Source organism: Anopheles arabiensis, chromosome X, assembly GCF_016920715.1.
Source record: "Anopheles arabiensis isolate DONGOLA chromosome X, AaraD3, whole genome shotgun sequence".
NCBI lineage: Eukaryota > Metazoa > Arthropoda > Insecta > Diptera > Culicidae > Anopheles > Anopheles arabiensis.
The window spans coordinates 13,651,120-13,661,922 of record NC_053519.1 but is presented as its reverse complement, the minus strand read 5'-3'; the positions used below and the strand labels follow the sequence as shown (position 1 = coordinate 13,661,922).

Below are 10,803 nucleotides of genomic sequence, written 5' to 3'. Positions count from 1 at the left end.
TGTGTGTGTGTGTATGTGAGCTAGAGAGCGTAGCAAAAGGTTGAGTCGGAAAATCGTGTTGGTGTAAGTGAGTGCAAATTTTGACAGGTGCTTCAAGAAAATAGTCTGCCCTGCAAGATATATAGGGCAGCGGACGAAAACGCTGCACTAGCAGTGCTTTCCAGCGCACGATTCCATTCCAGAGCCACCTGTAACGATCTCCCGTATTCACTCTCCTCCCCGCTGTTAACGAAAACTGTTCGGCTTGCGGTTTACACCACCGGACTGAGTGCTTACCTGCGAGAATTGCGTGTTTGGTGCAATCTAGTAACGTTCTGGTGCGAGATCCTGGTTGGCTAGCAAACACACCAGCATCGTCAACATCACCATCGGCCATCATCATTATCACAATCTGGCAATCCGGTGTGTGACGCTAGTAGCAGTGGGGACGCCTTGCTTGGGGACTCGCCTTGCGCGAAAAAAGGGCAGCTGTTGTGCAGCACGGGGAGAACGGTAACTCACTCCCGTTCTATATATACATCGGTGTGCTGCTGTGCTACTGCCGCTGGTAGTGTGTTGTTGTTTGGTTCTCCCTTTGGCTTCGGCTCAATCTCTCTCGCACGCTGTCTCTCTCTCTCTCTCTGTCTGTCCGTTTATCTCGTTCTCTCTCTCTGGTTTCTCTGACCTACTGTCCCGTGTACTATCCCCATCCCGCAACCCCCAACAAGCTGTCATAGGGCACCGTTTGTGTGTGTGTTTTTTTTTGCCCTTGCTGACGCGTGAGCGCAGTTGCAACTGCATGCGAGCGCGCTCGCTCGCTGCACTGCTGCCAACATGCTCTCCTACATGCTGCCAGTCGAGGAAAAATCGCCATCCGCAGCGGCTGCAGCAGCAACGCGTAATCTAAGCCTCAACCTGACCACAACAACCACCACAGCCGCGTCCGGTGGTGTCGGTGTTGGCAACGGCAGCGGTGGTGGTGCAGGTGCGCCAGGCAGTGTGGCCGGTGTAGCGATCGGGCGCGACAGTTCCGGCGGCGCTACTGCGCCCAGCACATCGTCCGCCCAGGTGCGCTCCATCATCAAGCCTACAATCAAACACAGTGGCGGTGGCAGTGCTGCCAGCCATCGCTATCAGCTGATCAGCGGCGGTTCGGGCGGCGGGTCCGATGCGAAACTGGTAGGCGACTCCGGTGCCCCAGGCGGTGCGGCAGCTGCTACGGTCGGTGGTGGTGGTGGTCGTGACGTGCGGTCGGGCCGGGGCCGCTGGCAGGACGAGCCGGAGGCCGATCAGTGCGACGAAAGCACCAACCTGCTGGCCGGTGCGGGCGCGGACGACGACGACGAGGACGACCGGGACGCGATCGACGATCGGCCGCGGCGCGGTGCCGCCGTCAAGAGTGACAAAAACTTTAACAACCTGATCGTGGTGCCGAACGGGCGGCACGGCAAACCCACCAACGGCAACCATGCCGGCCCGCCGGCCAAGCTCGCGAGCGTGCTAAAGCCGACGAACGGTGTCGGGTCGAACGGGCGGTCGGGCGGTAGCAGCGGTGGCGGTGCCACCGGTGGCCACACTGGTGCCTACTACAATGGCTACCTAGCCGTCAGTGGCGACAACGATGACGAGCACCATCGGCTGCTGGTCAGTGCGAACAATCTGCGAAACGCGAGCGGCGACACGCGGCCCGAGTGGTCCCCGCAGGGCCGAACGAACGGGTGCGGCCCGGCCACAACCGAGCCATCGGGCCGGCCGGCTTCCTCCTTCGCTAGTGGCGCGCGCACCAACGGCAACTGCCGCACGATGAACAGTCTGAACGGGAACCTGCTGGGGTCGGACCCGCCAGCCGTCGCCCCGTTGCCCCTGGAAACGACAGACATTGGTGATGGTGGTGGTGGTACCGGGGGCGCGGCTGACGTGTCCCTCGGCAGTGACTCCGACTCGGCGACAGGGGCAGGTGGTACCGGGTCGGCCACCGGCGGGGGCGGCAAGAAGGTGAAGCTAAACAAGCTCGGCGGCAACAAGAACGTCACACTGAAAAGGTAAGCGATCGGGCTGGGCAGGGGCCGATAGGGGCGTACGTCCGATAGCGATCACTGTTTGGCAGGCTTGTCAAATCGAGCGATAAAATAATTGTTTATTTAATTCAATAATACAAGAGTTCGCAGTAATTGAAACGTTCCTTGCAATCAGCTGGTTTTGTGACATAAGTTTGCACGCAAGAATATAGTTTGACACCCCAGCAAAATGGTGTCTCTGAAACAGGATTGTCTTCGAATTTTGCCAATGCTCTCAAGCATCCTTTACAGTCACTGCCGCTAAAGTTTGTCCCTAAGGGACAGTTGGCGTCAATTTTTGCCTTTAAGGCAAAATAAGAATCATGATAATCTTGCAAGGGATTAGAAAAGATTTTTGACAACCATAATTTTACATTTCAAAAACACCAGAAAAATCTGAGAAAATGATTAATGAAATTGAACTAATTCGCAAGACTAAGACTCAAGACGCAAGACTCTAAGCTCTCTTAGAGACAATTATGGGCAGTTTTTTAGTTAAACTGGACTGGAAAAGCTGGTGTAAAAGGTAGACTCACATGTTCTGGAACCATTTTCGCATTAAAAAATGGTGAAAAAACTACTTAAATTTTGGATCTGGCACGACCATTCCCTCGATGATCAAAAAAAGCTTCCACCAGCCGCCGCCAAATGCGCTAGTGAAAATCGAAATTACACTAGCGAGTATGAACAGTGTCCCCCGGCCTTAACGGCAATGACAATTGCTTTGGTTCATAGCTTTATCCTCCGAATAACACCGTTGTTGATCTTTTAATGTTTTATTTGATTAAATTTCCGTCTAAATCAGGGGTCTCCAAACTACGGCCCGCGGGCCGCATGCGGCCCTCAAGAGCTTATAATGCGGCCCACGATGACTTTGCCAGAGTTAATATAAATATTACGTTATTATAACTTATTCAAATAAAAATGTATTTTTTATTTTTCTTAGACAAAAATCAAGCTTTGGTAACACGAAACTGTATTAGTATCGTTAGTATTTTGTTGTAAAAACGATTTAAAAGTTCACTCATCATTTAGCATCAAAGGTAGCGTCAAATGGCCCTCAATATAGTTATTTTTGAAGCAATGCGGCCCGCGAGCTGAGAAGTTTGGAGGCCCCTGGTCTAAATAGATAAAACATTGCGTTGAAAACAAACAATTTCTCAAATCAGCTTACATACCAGCTTCTGAAAATGAGCCCTTTCCCTTTTAAGATCGTAGACTAAAATTTCAGTCAATCAGCAGTTTGCATTGTAAAGCAGTTTTCGAGCAGCTATCTAAGTGAGTATAATATGAAGGGCTCATCCCAAGGTGTGTTACCAGTTACCAGACAGCCTGTTTGAGCAAAAAATTTCACCCGTCCTGTCAAAGAGTGGCATTTGAACATTTGGTTATAAAAACAACCTGGTCTAGATTCCACCAACTGTTCTCTTTAATGAACCTTGAGATAAATGAAAACATAGCCTTGTTTTGACATACTCGAATCTAACCATACTCGATTTACCTTGTTTTGATTTTTTTTCGAGTAGGTTCTCGAAGCTAACTCTTGCTTTGAGGCTGGAATAATCTAGGATGAGAATCATAGGCTAGTTTTGTGTGTATGAAGTGTTGACATAATTTCAGCCGCCAACTGTCAAACTCCATATAAAAAAGCTGGCCAGTATCGTGAAAGGCCCCAATAGTGGGAAATCATTTTGAAGTTCGGAAAATTATAGAAACCGATCAATACATCGTGGGAAACCCTTTATTAGTTAATGAAATGCGCTATGCAAACGATCCCCTTGATACTTAAGAATAATAATGTATTGCAAACAATGAGCTCCTGTAAGTTTTACAACTCTGACAGATATCTATTAAATTCAAAGCAAAAAAAACACAATATTGTGGTGCAGCTTCTGGACGCCAGATAGATTTAACGCGCTGTTGTAAAAGTGAACAGCCGTCGCAAAACGGCTGCCGAGCTGCTGAAGCGGTTAATTATGACAATTCACACTCTAGCCTGCAATGTCTTCCGGGCTATTGCCCTGATGAGATGGGAAGGGGTCAAAATCGCTTGCCCCGGCTCGCGATTCACCGAACAAGTCTTTGTCCATCGATCCCTACCGCCAGCGACGGATCGTAAACTGATCTCGTAAAGTATATGCCAATTTCATCCGGCCATCATTCACAATCATCATTCCCAACTACGCGCACTGCCAGCTCGGTGCGCGCGTAGCGCATCGAACCTTTCCGCAAGGCAGTGGGAGGCCGCTCGATGCAATAAACATAAAAATATAAACGCATGCACTACGCCGTGATGAAGCTTTTTTTTTTCTCTTTTCGAACGGCTTTCATCTTCAAAGAGTGCTGCAAACTGGCGAGGGGCCGCTGACGTAATGCGTTTGACATGCCTGGCTTGCATTTGGCTGGTGCAAACGCGTTCACTGCTGCTCGAAAATCCCGACTCCTGGCAGTGCTCCAAACCATCTACTGCGACTCGAACAATTTTCCCCGAATGTTCCACCCTTATCGCTCTTTTTTTATAGCCATCTCTCGCTCTCTTTCTCTCTCTCTCTCTCTATCTCTCTCTCGTGCGCTCTCCTTCCCTCGCTCTCGTTAATTTTCAAGGCAAACGAGATGTAGGTGGAGGCGCATTAGCACCAGCAAAAGACGAACCACTTTCATCGGGGTGCGGCTGCCAATAAAATGCGCTCGATAAGACGAAAACCTGCATACGCGTGTCCGTGTGTGTGTGTGTGTTTGCATGACGTCCACGCTATCCTGCCATTTCGCCCAGATGGCCACAGTTTTTTGTTTTGTTTGCTTTTTGCTTCAAGGAGTGCTTTCACACGCGTTAAATAGGGCTTTCAAGGATCCAAGGTCATACGGTACCCTTCGCTTGCCTTCCGATTCCGCTCCGTAACTGCACCGGGCGTCGCCGTTTCGTGTACTTGGCACATGGTAAATGCAGCAATCGGGTGCGTCCCAGCTCCTTCTAAAAGGCGAGCTACAGCAACAACAACAAAAAACACACACACGATATTTCACAATCTGTTGGATTTGTGAGTGTGGTTCGTTTGAGGTTTGTTTTTTTTTTTGTACGCCAGTAAGAATGTATTGAAGGTCACGCTTTTTTCTTGTTTGTTGGTGGCATATTGCGCGCGATTGAAAGTTTTTTTTTTTACATTACGTTTGGATTGTTGCTTCCACTGGAAGTCCTCTTCTGTCTACATTATTTACTGGCCCGACTCCACTGCAGATGCAGAATGATGCAGCATGCGGCAGTACGGGATGGGGCGCAAAGAAGCATTTGCGAAATGGGCGGAAAAGAATGAACCGATAATGGCAGCGGTGCTAAAATTGAGGCTTGCCAGCTTGATTTTGTTGTTTTAAGCTGTCCAGCCATTAGCGGGAAGGTGCTAAATAGATGCATCGGACGGGCAAAGGCGGACGTCGTGTGCGTTTCTTTGTGGAAGTTGTATTTTTTCTTCCCTCTCGCCTCATTGTGTCGCCGTAAATGGCCGTAGGGTGACAGTTTTTTTTTTGGTATTTGCGTGAAAACAGCGTGAAGTAAACATTGCTGCCTCGCTTCGTTTGTGTGTACTGCTTTCGTCCTGCATTAGCTACGGTTGGCCTGTGCTAGATGCACTACGGCACAATGCTTACCATTGCACTGTGAAACATTAGTTTCGCCTCGTGGGGAGCGCCTGCTAATCGGCTGCGGTTAATTGAACAGCGCCCCGTACATCGATTCCGATTGCTGATAATTTAGAAATGTAAATATTTGGCCTGTGCCTGCCCTTAAGCTGTTGTTTTTAGAAACGGCTTATCGCAAAACCCGGGTTTGTTGCTGAAAAGGTTGCTAACAAGCTAACACACAAACTGGCCTTGAAAGTTAAGTTGACCGGGGGCACGGGGGGTTTTGAGATCAGTCAAACAGGTGTCGTTAATGTAAGAAATTGTTTCAATTCGATTGGAAATGTGTCGCATGTTTATTTTTGTCGTATTTAGAGCATAATGCATGACTTTCTTGGAAGTGCGTGTTAAACGATTTCGTACAGTCTTAAAAAACACGTACTACGTAGAAACTCTGTAATTCCATTTTGCATGAAATTTCAATTAGTCAGTGGTAGACAATCAATTTTTTTTAAATAAAAAGGCTTTTTAGTATGAAATATTGGGAAATATCAAAACAACATATTTTGTAGTAAGGTAGTGTAGGGCATACATTATCATTTACGTTAAGTTATACTACGTTTAATCAAAAATGTAGTTCTCTTTTCTGTTCTAGATATAAAAAAAGATATGTATAAATCGTGAAAAACACCATCACTTATTTGTTCTAAAATGAAAAAAGACAAATTCTGTCGATGGAATCTGGTATCTTCATTGAAATGAAACACGCAAAACCACTCTACACTTATCTTGCGCATATCAGCGGTGAGTAGCGCCCAAACAAATGGCGCACGGTTGTTTGGAGCTAATTAGTAACCTAACCTGCGAAAAAACGTACGTTGTCGCGCTAGTTGCTTGGTCGGTTGTGAAGGTAACGATCAGGTTACATCACACAGGTGGAGAAGCAGGCAGTTGGAGTGCAGCGCCTTGCAGCACTACCACTGTCCCATGCACCTGCAAACCGCTCGGGGCGGCCGGGTGTTGTGTTTGCTGTGCAAAACATGTGCGCCCTCGGGGCCCTCCACAGAGGATCACGAAATTGTACGCGAATTTGTCAAACGAAGCCAACGCGCGATCATGCACAAAACGAGAATGGTGTGTGTGTGTGTGTGTGTTTTTTTTTTAATACTTTCGCTGGAGAAATAAGAGCAAGAGAGATACAGAGTGATGGAAGGGCGGTGGGACGAGATGATCGACATAACACATTAATTGGAACTAATTTTTTGTTTGGTTTTTTGCTTTTTTGCCGCTGCTCGTCGCTTGTTGGTTGGAATTTTGCATGTTACCCTCATGTCTTATGCGATCCCCGGGTGAACCTGTTTTCAGTCGGTGTCTTTGGCCATATGCACCGTATCCCCACGGTTGGACGTTTTTTTAGCATGTCTAGCGTCAAGCGTTAGAATGACTAATGATCGACATGGAGATTTGTTATGCTTGAATGCATGCTAGGGAAAGACTCACTGGAACGCATGTTTTTAGGTGGTTTTCGTAGCTTTGCATTCGAATTCTCGGCAGAAGACGTGTTTTTGGTGGTGCTTTGAAGGCTCCTAAACACATTGCATCATGTTGTTAGTAGTACCTTCAAGCAAGAGCCTTACCCTGTGGTGTAATTATCGTCTAAAGAATCTTAAGCAAGAACTCAACAAGAACTTGACTCATTAGGTAAATGTCCAGTGAAACAGAAAAACCTACATATAGGCAATTTGGAGCGTGACAGACGTGACGACCGAATTGCTACAATGGTAGACATGACGGCTCCTGGAAAGCTCATCGACGGTTCAATTCCCGTCCAGGTTCCCAGATACGACCTGGGTGACTTCGTATTCGATCACGTGGTATATACCAATCAATTAAAAGTGGCTTAACTTAAGTGTGGATTGGAAAGTCTTTGTTGGCTATAATAATAAGACGAAGAAGAGTGTTTTAAAAACATTCCTCTATTAGTCATGCTACTACTCGACAGATGGCGCTGACCCAGAACAGCTAGCAATTATCTGAAACACATTGAATTATTTGATTAATTGCCACCTAATCGTGCTATTGGATTTCTGCTTATTGTCTTTTATTTTAGTTTCTCACACGGAAGTATACATCATGCGCAATATAAATAAATAAATTTCGTAGAAACTACACAACGGCATCACTTCTCCAAAAACAGTCCGGCCTGTTGGGAAGGTGTACACACACCATTTTTATAAACTGTTTATTTCTCGTATGTGAATACCTTGCCGATGTGTCATGCATGCCCCTCCGTGCGTGGGTGTGCACAGCACAACCACATCCGACCGGTGGAGGTGTTGCTTAGCTGAAAAGGTACTGCGGCTACTGCGCCTCCCCTTCGACCATTTCACCGTTACGCATCGTGGTGTAGCGGCCGGGGTGGCCATTTGCATTCCGAAGTGGTTTGTTGTTTGGGTAGAAGATTTGGGTAGCCCTTCGTCGCTACGCCGTACCGCGCTTGCGGCCCGCTCCGTCCAGCCGTGCTGGAAACAACTAAATCTTGCCACAGTGAAGACATACCTCCACACGAACCGCTTGTTTAAAGGTTGCAAAGTGAAGAAAACTTCACATCTAAGTTTATTGTGTGTTACACCCGATTTTTTTTTTCTTTTTTTTTTTTTGGGAGTCATGGGGGAGCAAATGTGTGAAGTTTGTGCTGATGAGCACTCCGGCTTGCCTAATAATGTTCTGCAAACCGTTCTTTGCCTGGCCATTACGCTCTAAACGGTGCAGGCATGTACGCAACGAGTGGCGCAATAAAGAGTTCCCCCCCCAGCGTGCTCGGTCCGAACTTTAGGCGCACTTTTCCGCATTCCCTCCCACCTGACCCCCCCCCCCCCCCACGAGCGGCCATTCTGTCTGCTGAAAGAGAAAAGTTGCTCAAAAGTCCGAGGTGTGTGTTTGTGTTGCAGCAAGGCGGAGTGGCAGCGAACTCGTTGTCGTTGTTTAGTTGAGGAACGTTGATGAAAGAGAAGCGGCAACCGCGGGTACCGTTAAACTACATGCACACGCGTAAACAACCGAACGTCAGCTTCGCTCCAGGTCAGGTTTTGCTGGCGGAGGATGGGAAGCGAACCACCGTTCACCGTTTTACCTTTGGCGTGTGAACAGGCTAGTCAAACTATTGATTGGTTTACAGGGAGGTATAGATAGGGGAGACCTCCTGAATGGGCTTATCGCTTCTGGGCGGTTTGAAACAATGAAATTAAATCTTCTTTGCTAGAATAATCGCAATCGTTGTATACATCTCGTTTTTATGATTATTCGTATTTAGGGCAGGGTTGTCCGCGTATTTCCTATAGGAATGCCTCAAACATATTTCATACCATCGTTGTGTGTTTAAAAGCCAATCTAAGTTACTGCCTGCTGGCGTCGTACCAATGGTACAGTCGTCTACTCGAACGACTCAATAACATGCCCGTCATGTGTTCAAGCCTAGAATGAACCGGACCGTCCCTCCGTAGCTAGGATTTTGACTATCCGGCTGCGTGGTAATGAATTAAGTCTCGAAAGCGCCTGTATAGGCCTGTATATGTATAGAAATTACTGCAATCCGACGTGTGTGGACATATTGAAAGAAACATCTTCAATGGTAGGTGAATTAGAAGACGAAATTTATATTTTGGAAACGACTACATAACTGTGTTTGACAGCCCTGTCTCGCTTGTTCGCTTCCCGTTTACCGTTTCCTGCTTACCATGTGTGTTTTTTCCTGTATTTGCTTGCGCTACACACGCTCTGCCCAGGTGACTCCCTGCACTCCCCATTTATTATGATGTTGAGTGAAGCGAGCAGCTCCAACCAGAAATGGGTTGAGTTTGGGAATTGGACGTAGGAACAACCAGCAACAACCAACAAAAACACCATTTCATTTCAAGGAAAACTATTTACCCACAAAAAAAAACCCTCCCCCAAGCCTCCACACCACGATGAAAACGCGCATAAGAAATATTGGTAGCCAATTTCGAACGGAGGAGTTGGGGTTCATGAGTTAGAAACGAGGTTGTAATACCATGCCGACTGAGAAACGGCTTTTGTGAGATAAAGTAGAACCAAAAAACCCTCCCTATCCACGTCCAATCAGCTGCTTGGCGTAAACAGACTTGCAACCGTATGTTAATTTGGCAAGCAGAACGCAAAACTATATAAACAAACACACGCGATCCAGCGATGACATCAGCGGTGCGTGGGTGTCTTTAGTGTTAGTGGTCCACGCGAGATCTGGCCTTACACGATCGCTGCTGCCTAAAGCATTCAAATGCTCTATTTATGGGCGGCTCTAAACCTAAGGCAACGAAATGCGTCACGTGCAAGAAGCGATCGTGGTGGCTTACGTGCATCGAAAGGCAATCGCGCACTGTTGCACACTGTTACCAATGGGCACGTACCTGGAATATTCGGAATTGGTTTTAATTAGAGTATTCTGGCAGTTCTGTTCGTCTGTTCCTCCTCCAGTGCTGCCTGGAGCTGTTTGCCGTCGGCAGTGTCAAATGGTTCGTCATGATGGCGTCAAGGTTATGGTTATCAATAAATTTACATTGTCTTTTGTCTGGTGAGATTCACATTTTTGGAGCGCGGAGATCTCGCGGAGAGGTTCGTCTGATGGTTCTTTCAGTCCTCCTATTCCTTCTTCGTCGTTCCAGTCGGAGATCTTTTTTGGAGGTGGTAGACGGCTGCAGGGTGTCAGCGAGTGGTGATGGAATCGTTAGAGTGTATGATTGTCGTGATTTCTGAAGAGCATGCTCCAATCCAAATGCGCACTGCATTCCACTAGTTTGTACTGGGAGCTCTGGAAGTCCGGGCATTTGGAGGTCGTGGACAAGAAGAACCTAGCAAAGATGAGGTAATGAGTTTGTAATTCTTCAGACAGTCTCATCTCGATGCTCCACCGGATACTCCAGCTGCTCCGAATGATAGTTCTGACCAGCCAGTGCAGTGTGATATTAAATATTGGTTTAATGTCGCTCTATCTCTGCAACATGTCATTCACTGTAACAACTTCCGGACTTGCGACCTGTCCCATCGTCTTTTTGAATTGCAAAACACGCTGGACACGGGAGGGGAAAATGACGGGATTAAGGGGTCGCACAAGCCGTTGCACAAGCTGCTACCGCGA

The 10,803-nt window shown here is 47.4% G+C and overlaps 1 protein-coding gene across 2 annotated transcripts in view; it reads left to right on the top strand.

Annotated features, from left to right (window-relative positions):
- The first annotated feature begins 512 nt into the window (after positions 1–512).
- LOC120906335 (uncharacterized PE-PGRS family protein PE_PGRS10) overlaps positions 513–10,803 on the top strand; it is a 52,561-nt gene continuing 42,270 nt past the window's right edge. For both annotated transcript variants that reach the window (XM_040317918.1, XM_040317917.1), the window contains exon 1: positions 513–2,021. In XM_040317918.1, coding sequence (XP_040173852.1) covers positions 814–2,021 — 1,208 coding nt within the window. In that variant the 5' untranslated portion in view covers positions 513–813. The remainder of the gene's footprint in view (positions 2,022–10,803) is intronic.